Source organism: Pagrus major, chromosome 24, assembly GCF_040436345.1.
Source record: "Pagrus major chromosome 24, Pma_NU_1.0".
NCBI classification, from domain to species: Eukaryota; Metazoa; Chordata; class Actinopteri; order Spariformes; family Sparidae; genus Pagrus; species Pagrus major.
The window spans coordinates 4800442-4816903 of record NC_133238.1 but is presented as its reverse complement, the minus strand read 5'-3'; the positions used below and the strand labels follow the sequence as shown (position 1 = coordinate 4816903).

Sequence of the window (16462 nt, the reverse complement as noted above, 5' to 3'; positions counted from 1 at the left end):
CTACGCCCACCAGGAATAATGTAGGCAAAAGTTTTTTTTGTTTGTTTTCTTTTTAATACTTTATTTACAGTTTTTAACTTTACAAAACTGTACAAAACATGCCACAACAGATGAGTCAAACATAAAAGAAAACAGAGAAAAAAAAAGAAGAAGAAGGGGCTGCCAGACAGTTGTAAATTTACATAAATAGACTTACAGAAAAAACACAGTTGCAGTAGTTAAAGTAAGGTAAGTACCATGTGAAAAGTTGAGTCAGGCATCACACCTGACACTGGGCTAGGAAGGGTCCCCAAATTCTCTCAAATCTGTTCTGTTCATTGGGTTTGTGCAGGCGCAGTCTTTCCATTCGAATAACCGATAACATCTCGCTAAGCCAATGAGCAAGGGTGGGTGGAGTGGTAGACTTCCAGGTTAGGAGAATAAGTTTCTTAGCCACCACCATCCCTAGGTGCAGAGCGACCTGTGTGTCGTGCAGAAGATCAGAAGTCTCGGAAGAGCATCCAAGGATGGCCAGGTCATGGTTAGGCTGAATGACTCTGGAGTAGGCTTTTGACAACTGCTCAAATATAGCTGACCAAAAATTGTGCAATTTAGGACAGAACCAGAAAAGATGCACTAGTGAACCCTCAGCAATATGACACTTATCACATACAGGGGACACAGATGGGAAAATACGATTTAGCTTTGTTTTTGAGTAATGCAATCTGTGTAGCACCTTGTACTGAATTAACCTATGACGTGAGTTAATAGAGCAACAATGGACTCGAGACAGAGCCTCCTCCCAAAGTTCTGCTGATATTTCAGAGTTCAAGTCTTTGGCCCAAGCTTCCCTAATAACATCAGAGGAAACTGAATTAGTAAAAGAACCCACAAATTTTGATATTAACTGTTTGGAGTCTGGAGGGTCTCAAGGAAAGGATGAGTAGTGGAAGTAGAATCGAAATGTGGCCAATTCTCCTTGACATAGTGTCTAACTTGGAGGTAACGAAAAAAGTGAGAATTTGGAAGATTGAATTTATTGCTTAGCTGAGCAAATGATGCTAATTGGCCGTTAATGTACAGATCCAAAAATGTTCTAATACCCCTCTCTCTCTAGACCGCAAACACCCCATCCAACCGGGCAGGCAAGAATGAATGATTTTGACATATGGGCGCATGTACGGAGACACTGGGAACCCGGCAAGCCACTTTTATCTGATTTAGGATTTGCAGGGAGTTCTTCGCGGTGAAGTTTTGCTGAATTAACTTGGCTACTGGGGCAGAGTCAGAAAACAGAAGAGCAGGAAGTGAGGACATTTCAGCTGCAGCAGCTTCCAGATGTAGCCACAAAGGGTTCCCCTCAGCCTTATCACCTCCACACTTCCAGTAGGTAAGAGCCCTAGAGTTGGCTGCCCAGTAGTAGTGTTTAAAAACAGGCAGTCCCAGACCACCCTTTTTGGAAGGTTTTTGAAGGTGAGCCTTGGATATCCTGTGTGATTTGTAACCCCACACAAAGGGCAATACGATAGAGTCAAGCTTCTTAAAAAAAAGATGCATTTAAGTATATGGGCAAGTTCTGGAAAAGGTATAGAAACCTGGGTAGGCTCACCATTTTGATTGCAGTTACCCGACCGATCATAGATAGGGGCAATATTCTCCAAGACTCAATACTTGTTTTGAGTTTTTCTATAGATTCTGTAAAGTTAAATTTGAAGAGATGCCTAGAGCTTTTCGCCAGTTTAAGCCCTAAATAGGTGAAATACTCCTTCATCACTCTAAAAGGCAATTTTGTCAGGAATTCATCAGGGAATTGGTCAGTTGAGGGCATGAACTCACTCTTTCTCCAGTTTATGGTATAGCCAGAGATGCCCCCGAAGGAATTTATATATTCTAGTAGGACGGGAATGGAGACCACCGGGTCAGCTAAACAGACAAGGAGGTCGTCCGCATAAAGAGTCACACGGGTCTCGGTGCTGCCTGACCTAATACCTTTAATGTATGAATGTCCTCTAATACCAATAGCCAGGGGCTCCAGCGCTATATTGAACAGCAGGGGGGACAATGGGTCCACCTGACGGATGCCGCGCTGCAGAGTGAACGGACCAGATCTGTCCCCGTTCGTTAGAATGGAAGATTTTGGGTTGCTGTATAATATTTTGACCCACTCTATGAAAGTGTCGCCGAATCCAAATTTCTTAAGTGTCGCAAATAGATAAGGCCACTCTATCATATCAAACGCCTTATGAGCGTCTAAGGACAATATGGCCGCTCTGTCATCTTTGCCATAATCTGCATACATGATATTGAGGATTTTGCGGACATTACAGTAGGAGTACCTGCCTGGAATAAATCCTGTTTGGTCCGGGTGAATGATACTTGCTACATTTTTACCGAGCCAGTTTGCTAGAACTTTTGTAATTATTTTCAGATCGTAATTTAGTAGGGCAATAGGCCTGTAGCTACCCGGGTCTGTTTCATCCTTGTCCTTTTTTAATAAAACACAAATATTTGCTTCACTGAGAGAGGATGGAAGCTGTTTGTTTTTAAACGTGTCTCGGATCATTCTCAACAGAGAGGGTGCCAGGACCCCTTGAAAGGCTTTGTAAAACTCTGGCCCAAACCTGTCCGGACCCGCCGCCTTGCCGGTGGGGAATGCTCTAATAGCATCCTGTAACTCAGAAAGTGAGAAATCCAAATCCAGACTCTCCCTGAAAGCCGCGTCCAATTTTGGAAAGTAAAGCGAATCAAAAAACTGATCAAAATCTTCCTGTGTAGCTGTTGATTTGGAAGTGTAAATCTCTGAGTAAAACCCTCTGAGACGTTCGTTGATGTCCTTTAAGTCTGTAAGCATCTCTCCAGATTCAGATTTTATTTTATAAATGGCTCGTTTTGCTTGTTCTCCTTTTAACTGCCTTGCCAGTAACTTCTGTGGCTTATCACCAAGCTCAAAGTGCCCCAGCCTAAGCTTCAGTACTAAGTTGCCTATTTGTTCTCCCAGAAGAGCATTATACTCATACTTTAATTTAAGAATTGTGTTTTAATCTGATTGGAGTAGTGAATTTCGGTAGACCTGTTCAGCACTTTGTAGCTCTTTTTCAATCTCTTCCAATCTGCCTCGCTTAGTCCTTTTCAGTGTTGCTTCATAAGAAATAATTTGCCCTCTAATATACACTTTGAGTGTTTCCCACAGTATTGTGTCATTCACCTCTCCATTGTCATTGGTCTCAAGGAATTGTGATATGTGCGTAGTGATGTGTGTTTTAAAAGCTGGATCTTCAAGGAGATAGGGATTAAAACGGCAACTATAGGCTTGTCTAGGGGAGCACAATTTAAGATTAAGATAAACGGGACTGTGATCAGATATTATTATTATGTTGTGATATTTGGTATGGTTAATGTTAGAAATTAATCTGGAATCGACTAAAAAAGTAATCGATCCGTGTGTATGATCAGTGTACATGTGAACAAAAAGAGTAATCCCGATCAGATGGGTGCTACAGTCTCCAAATATCTACCACCTTCTTTGTCTTCAACAAATTGAAGGGGGGGGGAGCCTATCTAAATATGGGTCCAGGTAGCAATTAAAATCGCCCCGTATCACTATCTGGCTTGAGTCATCGTCCGGGATCAGACCAAACACCTTTCGAAAAAAAGCCGGGTCATCTGTGTTCGGCCCGTATATATTCACTAGCGTAACAGGAAATGAACTGATATGCCCAGTAACAATTATGAACCTACCGTTTGGGTCAGTTGTAGACGATTGAAAACGAAAAGGCACAGTCTTCTGGAAGAGAATGGCAACGCCTCGGGCTTTTGATGTGAATGGTGACTGATAGACCTGTGAGATCCAATTAGCCCTGAGTTTCCTGTGCTGAGTAGCTTTAACATGAGTTTCTTGTAAAAATATAATGTCAGATTTCAGTGATTTCAAATGTGAAAAAACTTTGCCTCATTTAACTGGGTGACCTAAACCGCATACATTCCAAGAGACCAAGGACATGAAATCCTGAGCATTATTCACATATGGTACCTTTTGCATTAGAGTGAGATACAAACTTAACATTCAGTCTGGCAGCCAGTCTCAAACAAAAAACAATAACATGAACAGATAACAAATACACCAACAAGCCCCCCACCCAAAGCTTCCCCAAACGAAGCTTAGTTACCCTCATCCACATCTGGGATCGCCGGTCAAAAAGAAAGAGAACATCTCCATCTAACCGCCCCTCATTAGCACATGGAGTAAAAAAAAAAGTGAATTTAGCATTGAAAACAAAAACCTCTAGGGTAAAAGTCTGCTCAGAACACGTTCAGACTCTATTCGTCTTAGGAAAGTGAGCTTTCAGAGTTTTTGATTTACAGAAGTCTTAGCCTCATCCGGATGGTTGAATGTTTTTACTTGCCTTTGGTAGTGGATGTGGAGTCTGGCCGGGAAGCGCAGCGAGTGCCGAATCTCCTTCTCTCTCAGTAGCTGCAGCACCTCACGGAAGCTCCGCCGTTGCTCCATCACCTCCGCAGTGTAGTCGGGGAAGATTAAGATTCGGTTACCTTCGTATTCCATTGAACTCTGCCTCCCGAGCCGCAGAATCTCTTCCTTCTCCTGTGTTAGATGCACCTGTGCGATTATAATGCGGGGTCTGGATCCTTCTGGTGGTTTGGCCTGTTGTATACAGTGCGCTCTGTCAATAACAACCGGTTTGGTGAAGTTGTCGTCCCCCAGCAGCTTAGGGATCAGGTTAGACACAAACTCAGTCGGCCTCCCTTTCTCCTCACCTTCCGGGACGCCCACAATTCTTATATTGTTGCGCCTGGATCTCCCTTCAAGATGCGAAAGCCTGGCCCGAGCTTTTTATTCTCTTGCCGCAATTCAGCGTCTGAAGTTTCCACCGCGTGGATACGTTGCTCATGGTCTGCAGCCTGATTTTTGGTGGTAGTCAGTCTCTCGGTGAGCTCCCGCTGGGCTGACAAAATGTTCTGAAAACTCTGCTCGAACTTATCAAACCGCTCGTTAAAGGACTGCAAAAGCATATTTGACAGTTTATGCCAAGCGAGTGGAAGCTCGTCTTCGTCTTCAACTGGTGACTTGTCCAGTGATTTCTTGCTAGCTTGATCGCGGCTAGCATTAGCTGCGGTGTCGGTTAGCAGGCGGCCAGCTACCTTTCCACCTCGTGTAGTTTTACAAGACATTTTTACGTTCCACTTAATGGTGGTGTAAAAAAGGATAAAGGACAACAAAAAAAGCGGTGTCAAGTGTTCAAAAAAGCGGTTTTGAATAGTAAGATTTGGCGTGCTCTGAGGAGCTCTAAAAAACACATCTACACTGCTATCATCTCACTAGCGCCCCCCTAGGCGAAAGTTTTTGACAACACATCATCATCAAGGCATGAGGATGAGGCTTAGTGCCTGTAAACTCTGTGGCGTGAAATCTGTAGGCCAAGTTTTTTTTTTTTCCTTCATTGTTTTTATTGCAGTTTTTTGTTTCCATTCAACAAAACAAACAGTGTCTACAAAAACTAGACACACAACAAAACAAACACAAAACATACAAAACAGCTGTTACATGAGAGATGAACATATGGCATAATATAATGGCACCATAATGGTGGGTCAGTCTTACAGTACCCGAATGTCAATCAAGTGCACATCAGTCCTTTTAATAGAATGGAGGAAAGGTCCGGTCCGATATAGTCCAAAAATGGGCGCCACACTCTGTAGAACTGATCTACGCTGTGATGTATGACGTTGGTAAGATATTCTAGAGGGATCAGTTCAAAAATTATTTTACGCCAACCACAGACAGAGGGAATCTTGTCACTGACCCACTGCAAAAGTACGTTTTTCCTATCTGCAAACGTTAAGATATTATACAATCTTTTGTTGACTGCTGTTTTTAAATGGTCACTTGGAAGACCTAGAATCAGGGACATGGGATCCATTTCTATATTAATGTAAAAAATTCTCTCCATTTCACTTATAATTTCAACCCAATATCTTTGAAGTTTATGACAAGACCGGAAACAATGAGTTAAAGTTCCCACATCAGTTTTACACTTGAGACACAAAGGGGAAAGAGAGCGGTTGAAGAGGTGCCTGCGGTGAGGGGATATATGTAATCTGTGTAAAATCTTAAGTTGTATTGCTCTTGTGCGAGTGCAAATTGAAATCCTTTTTGCAAGAGACCAAATGGTATCCCATTTTCCTTCATCTCTGGTCGCAGACAGCTCCTTCTCCCACACACCCCTGACCCCCTGCGCATCAGTAGTAGAAAAACCATTAAGTACATGGTAAAATGAGCTCAGAGACACTTTCAATTGTTGTTGAAACAGAATTTTCTCAACAGCAGATATTTCAGGGTGATCAATAAGGGTTGTGCTATGAATGATATAATGCCTTATTTGCAAAAAGTAAAAGAAATCTTGTTTGGCCATTTGTAACTGTTAGTAAGCTGTTCAAATGACATAAGCTTATCATCTGAGAAAAGGTCACTGAGAGATTTAATATTCTTATTAGACCATTGTCGAAAACCAGGGTCTGAAGAACCTGGGGGAAAAGCAGGATTATTTATTATTGGGGTAAAGATGGATGTTATATTTGATCGTCCCTCGAGACGGCGGACAAGCCGCCATGCTTTTAGAGTGTTGATTGTTACAGGATTTGTACAAAAGGCTTTAATTTCTTTAAAATTATTAAAAAATAATAGGTCACTTAGTTTGCACTGTGATAATGCTGTCTCAATATCCAACTAGATTTGAGGTTTTACCCTTAACCCAGTCATTTACAAATCTTAAATGGGCACAGAGTTCATAAATTTTAATATTAGGTAAGTCCAAGCCACCCATTGAACTTGGTAGATGTAATACTGCCATCTTAAGGCTAGGTCTATGCTTGTTCCAAATAAAAGAGCTGAGCCATCCATTTATGTCCTTCAATACCCTTTTAGAAAACAAAACAGGAATCATTTGGATAGGATACAATAGTCTAGGCAACACATTCATTTTGACCAGGGCAATGCGTCCTAACCAGGAAACAGGAAGTGACATCCATCGCTCTAGGTCCTGCTTAATTTCACAAAATAAGGGTGCAAAGTTGGCTTTATATAGTTGATCGAAGGATGGGGTGATGAAGATTCCCAAGTACACAAACCCATTGGGAGACCATTTGAAAGGAAAGGAAGGTACAGTAGTTGGTATTGTTGAAAGAGTACCAAGAGGCATAGCCTCTGATTTAGCCAAATTGATTTTATAACCAGGGAAACAACTGAATCTGTCAATCACATCAATAAGACTTGGTACGGATGTTTCAGGGTCGGTCAGAAGGATTAGAACATCATCCGCGTATAGGGTTATTTTATGACACAGCTGTCCGATCTCTAAACTACGTATTGTGGGTGTCACCCTTATGGCCTCAGCAAGTGGCTCTATGGCCAAAGCGAATAGGAGGGGTGATAAAGGGCAACCCTGCATCACCCCTCTGTAAGTATTGAAGTATTCAGACCTGAATCCATTAGTTAGGACTGCTGCCTGTGGACTAGTATTGATAATTTTAACCCATTTTATAAAGTTCTCCCCCAAACCAAATTTACCCAGTGTATACAGTAAGTAAGACCATTCAATTCAGTCAAATGCTTTCTCTGCATCGAGAGAAAGCACCAGACCGTTAATAAATTTTTGTTTAAAAGCTAGGATAGCGTTCAACAAACGTCTAACATTGGTGACTGAATTCCGACCCCTTATAAAACCTGTCTGGTCTTCCTTTATCAGTATTGGTAAGAGATTTTCTAAACGAGAGGCTAAGATTTTAGAAAGCAGCTTCCTATCCACATTTAAGAGGGCTATGGGCCTGTAGGATTCGCAAAAGTCAGGACACTTCCCTTTCTTTAAAATTAAGGATATATTGGCCTCCCTCAGTAGTGAAGGAATGGTTGAACATATCAAGAAGATGTTCTACAAGAATATTTTGGAACTGTTTATAAACTTCACAACAGAAGCCGTCAGGCCCTGGTGACTTTCCGTTTTGTAATGTTTTAATAGCTTTGATCACTTCAGTTTTAGTTATGGGACTATTAAGGGCAGTCTTCTGCTTTTCTGACACATTTGGTAAGTCAAATTGAGCAAAGAAATTGTGCATTAGTTGCTCCCCCTCTGGAGCTTGTTTGGAAGAGTATAGGTTTTTGTAAAAAATCTTAAAACAGTTATTTATCAGTTTATTTTCGTGTACCTTGTGGCCTTCTTTATCAGATACAGCTGCGATAGTGTTGGATTCTGCACGCTTCTTAACATAGTAGACATTTACCTGCTTTATCTCCATGCTCATAAAACCTCTGTCTAGTATACTTCATTTTCTTCTCTGCATCTCTAGTAAGAAGGCAGTTCAGAGCTGATCTGAGTGTCGTAATTTCTTGCCACAATGGTAGTGACGGGGAGGCAATATATGCTTTTTCTTTATCCATCAATTCACTCTCTAAAGATTTTTGTTTCTCCAGTCTTTGGCGCTTCTTTGTTGCAGAGTACGAAATAATTAACCCTCTCGCATAAGCTTTGCATGCTTCACATAAGATGGAGGCATTACTGGCTGATGAAGTATTGATTTTCAGAAGCCCAAACTCCTCACATAGAGCATGGAGCGTGTTGGCCTGAGGAGAGGGGGGTGCAGTAGTATGTGGAAATTTGTCAATAAGCGGATTTAATATTAAGTTAAAATCACCACCAACAATAACAGTGGAATTAGAAAGGAATGGAGCTAAGTCCAGAAACATTTTGCTGAGGAAGGTGGTTGGGTGGGCAGGTGGAAAGTATACATTCATCATTACAATATTTTGACCTTACAAAATTCCTTTGATTATCATATAGCGACCCTTCAGATCCTTAACACAGTCAGATACTATAAAAGGTAGGTTTTTCCTAATCAACACTGCCACTCCCCTACTTCTTGTTGTAAAGGATGAGAAAAATACTTGTCCGAATGGCCCTTGTTGTAACTTTAAATGCTCTGTGTCATCAAGATGTGTCTCTTGTAACATAGCAACATCTATATCATCCTTCTTTAGACATGTAAGTATTTTTCTCCTCTTAATAGGGCTGTGGACACCCCGTACATTCCAGGTGCATACTCGCAACTTATTCATTATTAGTATTATTCATGTATCATACAAAGCATATTGAGCCAAAAGATTCACCACACTCTGGGTAAGAATAAAACAAGCAAATAAAGAAAGAAAAGAAAAGAGCTGTGTAACAAAACATTCAAAAAACAGTAATTTGGCAACAACCCTACTGAACATGTAGGGGAAAATCGACCTTCTCCTGCCTGCCGGTGAGAGCCGACAGGTGCAACATGCGCTTAACTCATGCCTACTCATAGACAAAAACACAGTCTGTCAAGCATACGATGAAGGAGGACATTTCACCTGGTTGATTACAAGCAGCAGGAAAGAAAAGGGGCATAGTCACACATGCCTGAATTTGGCAGGTACTCACATTGCTTCATAAAGCACAGTCCAGGCACAATGTTAAATGAAAGGAATAGTCCGGTGGTTACAGAAATTTAAGGCAGTGATTCCACATATGTCGCAGCTGCCTCCGGTGTGTTAAATCTCTTCTCCGTGCCGTTGACAGACAGCTTCAGCGTAGCGGGATATAGAAGCGCATAATCCACATTCTTCCTCCTCAGACAACTCTTCACCTCGTCAAAAGCCTTGCGTTTCTTGGCAACCGCCGCCGAATAATCATTAAAGAAGGGAACTCTGATCCGGTCAGCTGGCTGGTTTGGCTCCGTAGCAAGGCGCCGGGCTGTGGCCATCACTCGTTGTTTATCATCAAAGTTGTGAAGTTTCATGATGATGGGTCTGGCGCGTTGGTTAGTGCCCGGCTTCGCTGCTAGGGAGCAGTGAGCGCGGTCCAACTTGATCTTCCCAGTTTTAGTTGTGAGATTGAGATAGGAGGGGAGCCATGTCTCCATGAAAGTGACTGGATCCTTTCCCTCCGTGCCCTCGGGCAGCCCGACCAGACAAAGGTTACATCTGCGGCTGCGGTTCTCTAAATCATCTATATGGTCTGCCATGTCGGTTATTTGTTTTTCGAGTTGTGTCACTTTAGCCTGCAACACATCCATCGTGTCTTCCACGCCTGAGATCCGTGTCTCGGCATCACCAACCGGCGTTGCCAAAGCCTGCATCCGAGATGTTTGTTCACGGATAGCAGCAAGCACAGTTTTTTTTTTGTTTGTTTTTGTTTGTTTTGACTTTGTACTATATGTATCATTTTGTGGAAGGACCCCCTCGAAAATGAGATGATTCATCTCAAGGGGCTATCCTGAATAAATAAATTCAAATTCAAATTCAAATTCAGTGTCAACTTTAGCATCCAATGACTTTGTAATGTTGTCAGTTATCTTACTCAAAGCCAAAAGAATACTTGGATTAACATCGCTCCCAGTTTCCTCAGTCTCGGCAGTGGCTTCTACCTCGCTAACATTAGCTTCTTCGGGCTCAACCGCAGCAGGCTCCACAATGCCGCTAGCATGCATAGCCGAAGCTGTCTTTTTCTTAGACTTGGTGTGAGGCATTTTCAAAAAATAGTCATCCAGGCTCATTATAGAGCTACTCCCACGCGCGCTTATAACGTTTCACCAGGTGAACACGTATTGTAGAAAGATATTCAGTAAACCTCACCGGAGCTTAACAAGACAAGGTGTTCACGCTATGATGCCATCTTGCCAACCACCCTGTAGGCCAAGTTAAATAATGTACGAGGCATAAAAATGGGAGAAAATTTGAGCGAAATGTCTACTTTGAACCAAAATCACTGAATTCCTGTTAAACTAAGGGTATGGGTCCAAGAGGGTTTTTTGTGCGTCTAGTCATGATACATGAGCGTACCGGATTTCCTTGATGTGTGTGCTTGTAGGAGGAGGGGTTTCAAGTTTGAAATATTCCAGGGGGCGCTATGGAGCCATATTTTCACTTATCACAGTATTAATGCATAGAGCTATTCAGGGCGACCCCCTCTACATGTGTGAGCAATTTGGTGTACATGGGAAATTGTATGTTGAAGTTATAAGGACTTCCTGCATGATGGCGAAGGATTGAAATTGACCGCACCGCCACGCCCACCATTTACAACGCAGGCTGTTGAAGGTCTGAGGATGATACTGAGTGAATGTGAAGTCTGTGTTGTTAAATCTGTAGGACAAGTTAGTTAAAGTATGAGGCATAGAAAATTGGTCCGAATAGAATGGAAAAGCTATAAGGGGGGCGTTAGGGGGCACTACTGAGCTGTCGTTCCGTGCCTGAGGGCAGTTATGGTATCGAATTAATGTACTCATGGGTCGATAATAACTTTTTGTCAGACCGGTCCACAGATGTTGTGCGCAAAGTTTCATGCAAATTGGTGAAATTGCCTGGGAGGCGTAGGTTTGAGGCATTTCGTGAATTTGCGAAAAAAGCAAAGGCCTTTATCAGAAGATTCAGCACAATTCACTGAACGCGTGGATATAAGGTTTTTGAATGTGCGACAAAGTATATGGGAGTTATAAGCCAAAACGCACTTTCCTTGATTATAGTGCCACCTAGTGGTGGACGTTCAAGACGACCATAGATTATAAAAAATTTTGCCAAGCCTAATGTGTTTGCCAAATGAAATCGCGTTTTCATCCATGTTCAGGCAGTGAAAAGTGCAATCATTTGGGCAGAAGAAAAAAAACAAAAAACAAATAATGAATAATCACTACAAAAACAATAGGGACCTCGCAGGTTTCCTGCTCGGGCCCTAAAAGAATCATTCGAAAAACAATAGGGACCTCGCAGGTTTCCTGGTCGGGCCCTAATAATCCTTACAGATACAATAGGTCCTCGCACGAGATTCGTGCTCGGGCCATAATAATAATAATAATAATCACTACAAAAACAATAGGGTCCTCGCAGGTTTCCTGCTTGGGCCCTAATAATCCTCACAGATACAATAGGGCCTCGCACTATTCGTGCTCGGGCCCTAATAATCCTTACATATACAATAGTGCCTTCACACGGTTTGTGCTTGGGCCCTAATAATAAGAATCCTTACAGATACAATAGGGCCTTCGCAGGTTTCCTGCTCGGGGCCCTAATAATAATCATTCCAAAAACAATAGGGACCTCGCAGGTTTCCTGCTCGGACCCTAATAAGAATCCTTACAGATACAATAGGGCCTCGCACTGGTCAGTGCTTGGGCCCTAATAAATAATCCTTACAGATACAATAGGGCCTTCGCAGGTTTCCTGCTCGGACCCTAATAATAATCCTTAGAGATACAATAGGGCCTCGCGCTGGTCAGTGCTCGGGCCCTAATAATCCTTACAGATTCAATAGGGCCTTTGCAGGTTTCCTGCTCGGGCCCTAATTAAAGCTGCAAGCAGTGATGAACGGGCCCTCACCCCACGTACGTCGGGCAGGGCACTGTCGGAGGCCGCGTACCCAGATGTGTGCTCGCCCATTGCCTGTGGAAATTTCCAACCTAAATGGGATACGTGTCACACAAAACACAACAGTGACATCTTCAGTGACTTCCTGTGTCCAGTGGGTGGCGCTATGGATATGACACAGTATTGATACACAGAAGGAATAATCACTACAAACACATTAGGGATCTCACAGGTTTCCTGCTCAGGCCCTAAAAAAAAAAAGTGACCTTAGTGTCAATAATAAGTAAACAGTATAGTACTATATTCCAATTGGGTCTCCTGGATTAGAATTAACCCACTGAGCCACAACAGCTTGCTTTAGATGTGTATTTTGTCGGTCTTTAATAAGTTGGAATGATGGTTCTGGAGAAACATTAATATGATGTTGTCAAACCAACACCAACCCGGTAAATATCAGATCGGCCCTTTCCTTCTATTCTTTACAATAGGCTAAGCTAGTGATTTCCTGACTAGTTTCATATATAACAGACGGACATGAGATTAGTATCGATCCTTTCAATCAATCAGGGGAGATTGATGTCATAATCAAGCAGGAATCAACATGTTTCCAGTCGCAGGTATCCATGCCTACCATGATATTGTTTGTTTGAGAACACACTATATGAACTGTATACCAGACTGTATACATGTGTTATTTTAAACTTATCTACGGGAAGGTTCTTTAGGATTCCATTTTGTACCTGAGGTCCATCTACTCAAGCCAGAAAAACACAAATCAATGAAGAATTATTTCAATATTGTCCATGCTGATATAGCCTACTGTCAAGTCCCTTGATATTTCTCTAGGATCTCTGCTCTAATTAACATTCTTACTCACAGTGAAAATGTGACTTAGTTATTTTCAGTATATGCTGGTTATTCATGTGTACGCCACAGCTGAGATCCATCTGTAAATCCCTGGCATCTGAATCGTCCATGTTTAGCTCATGTCTTTATCTGTTGGCTGCATCTCAAGCAGAAGCAGTGGCTTCCTCCTCAGTCCAGATGGCTAATCCTTTTCAAGTGCAAAGCCATCACTCCGGCATTGCGTAAAATGTTGGGTGGAGGAGGTCAGTGCACAGCTGAGACTTATCTTAAAAACAGAAGAACTCTTCTTGAGGATCTTAACCAACATTTTCCTTAAGGCATTCAGAACCTGCAGTGATTTATGTCCAGTGTGCTTAATACTTGGCAACATGGTAACAATAATCATCATAGTGAAAATAATACATTTACAAACAAAAAAACCCAGAAAGCTGGTCTAGACGTGACAAGTTATGGGATGACTCTTAATTTATCTACATATAAATTCAAAGAACCTAATATATTTTTACATTTTAGAGCATTTAGCAGACACTTTTGTCCAAAGAGACTTACAGTAAATCATACATGGATAGCAGTGGCTGCCATGCAAGTTGCCGACAAGTACATCAGGAGCAGTTTGGGGTTTAGTATCTTCCCCAAGGACACTTTGGCATGCAGACCAGGGGAACCGAACCAGTGACCTTCCGATAACAAGACGGTGGCTCTACCCCTGAGCCACAGTCGCCACAAGGACGTCAAGCGTCGTAATATAAAGCTAAATTAATGTCAAACAATAGTCAATTGGTTCCTAGATTGGATTTGGGCCAATGCAATATGCCTCATTTTCTCTTGTCATGGGCTGTTTACCTGCATGCAACCAAAGCCTGCTAAAATGTGATTGGTCACTACTACAAAAACAGAAACCTTAATTCAGATGCCAAGATCTTGTCCTTTGCCTACAGATTCTGCATTCATTTGCAGATGTTTGTTTATAAAGAATAAGGTTATTTGAACATGTGATGAGGATGGAAGGATGGGTGGATGGATGGATGGATGGATGGATGGATGAATGGATGGATGGATGGATGGATGGATGGGTGGGTGTGTGGTTCGGATGGATGGATGGAAGATGGATGGTGGATGGATGGGTGGGTGGATGGATGGATGGATGATAGATGGATGGATGGATGGATGGATGGATGGATGGATGGATGGATGGATGGATGGATGGATGATGGATGGATGGATGGATGGATGGGTGGACAACAGGAGCCCTTCAAAATGACAAAAACAACCATATAAACTGGCCAACAGCTTGAAATCACATGTTAAGGGAGATCAGAGAAGTAGCCATTATCCTACCTCAGTATTGTGTCCTTCCCGCAGGTTGTAGGTAAGATCATGCTGGATCTCAGTGATGAACTTCTGGGCGTAGTCAGGATAGAGACAGAGCACCTCACGGAGGCCTTTGAGGCTGATATATTGCAGGTCACAGTAGGTCAGGGCCTTCACACAGGCATTGGTCTTAATCACTTCCTCCTTGGTCAGACAATCAGAGCCAATCAGGTCACCCCGACCTGGAAAGTAGAGATACAGATAGGACTGGCTGAAGGTAAAGAATGTGTCTGAGGCACTTTGGCAGGTCTGTCTAGCTTGTTATCTACGATGTGTTTTTACCCAGGTGTAGCCTTAATCCAGTACCATCATAATATGTTTCCCTTCCTTAACCTGGAGGTTGATACATGAGCATTACATGACATTTAACTTTAGACTTAATGGTGTACTGTGAACCGTGTCAGCGATGTTAGACATTGTTTTTGTTTATCTCAAGCATGGATCCAATAGCATTGCAGGCGGTTTGTGCTAATGTGACTCTCGTAAAAGTAACACAGAAGTCTCACTCTGAAGTTAACCTTAAACGCGATTTGAAGTGATGTGCAGAATTAGCAGCTAAGCTAAGCCTCAGTCCACTTATTTACTTTAAAATCAGGCCATTGTCTGATTTATAGTACATTTATATGGATGAAGGGTCCACACATCAATGAATCACATCTCTACTGTTAAAAAACTATTTCAGATTCACCCATACTTTTTTCCATTTGTTGCCAATTTTTTACTCATATTCCAAAACAATTCAGAGGGAAATAATGCACTGATTACTTCACTTAACTTATCTGAAATACAGTGCCTAAAGGAATAGTTCACTCTAGAACAAAATTCAGTCATTATCGACTCACCCTAATGCTGATGAGAAGTCCGGTGTAGTTTCTTATTCCTCAAAGTGCAGCTGGAGACCTGCGGGGGTACCCTCCGGCAGGAATAATTCATATAACAAGCGTCAATTGTGCCCGAGAGGAAAAGGTCCATAAAACTACACAAAAACTTTGTAATATTCCTCCATACTGCTCGTCCGCTGCATCCAAGTGTATTGAAGTGGCGACATCCAGAGTTTACTCGAAACGACGTCATTTAGTACATTTTTCTAGCCTAAACAGTCAATATGCTATATCTGCCTGGAGGCACGCTCCGCGTTCATGCAAGTCTCCCTCACAGCCGATTGCACTACGGAAGCCGCGCCGGACAAGATCAACGAGACTCGCGATAGATACACACCGGTATTTACATCCTGCTGTGAGTGTCAAAGTTTCAAATCACTAGTGCAGGCAGATCCCTCTTGTGTTTGTGTGTCGCTCGGTCGCTCAAAGTCCTTTTCCTCTCGGGCACCACTTACGCTCGTTATATGGATTATTCCTGCCGGAGGGTAGCCTTGCAGGTCTCCAGCTGCACTTTGAGGAATAAGAAACTACACCGGACTTGTGTCCGGTGTGTTAATATCTGCTCCCTGTGCCTTATATATGGGCCTGATCTGATTTCAGTGCTGTTTGTGAGTCTGTTTGTGTTTCTCTGTTCTGTTTCATCCATGTTATGCAGAATAGGAGCATCAGTGTACGTGCTGTAGGACGAGGCTCTGGAGAGGCTCTTATTGTGGAGGAATGGGGCCAGTTACTGCAGCTCACCTATTGGTAGAACATATTATTCTGTTTATTTGCATTGTATTCATGCAGTTTTGTGGACTTTCAGTTGTTTTGGCTGGGTGGGCTTGGTGGATTCTTTTTTCCCTTTTTGTTCATCACGTCTGCCTATTGTTAGCTGGTATTTGTAAGATAGATTGTGACCTAAAGCTGTATAATTTCTTTTTTTATAGTAATAAGGCAAACAACTACAATATGTGTAATGTAAAAG

General features: G+C 42.3%; 1 protein-coding gene across 1 annotated transcript in view; it reads right to left on the bottom strand.

Annotated features, from left to right (window-relative positions):
* LOC140992437 (voltage-gated delayed rectifier potassium channel KCNH8-like) overlaps window positions 1-16462 on the bottom strand; it is a 133983-nt gene that overhangs the window by 20683 nt on the left and 96838 nt on the right. Inside the window, exon 11 of the mRNA XM_073462736.1 lies at window positions 14582-14796. Coding sequence (XP_073318837.1) covers window positions 14582-14796 — 215 coding nt within the window. The remainder of the gene's footprint in view (window positions 1-14581; window positions 14797-16462) is intronic.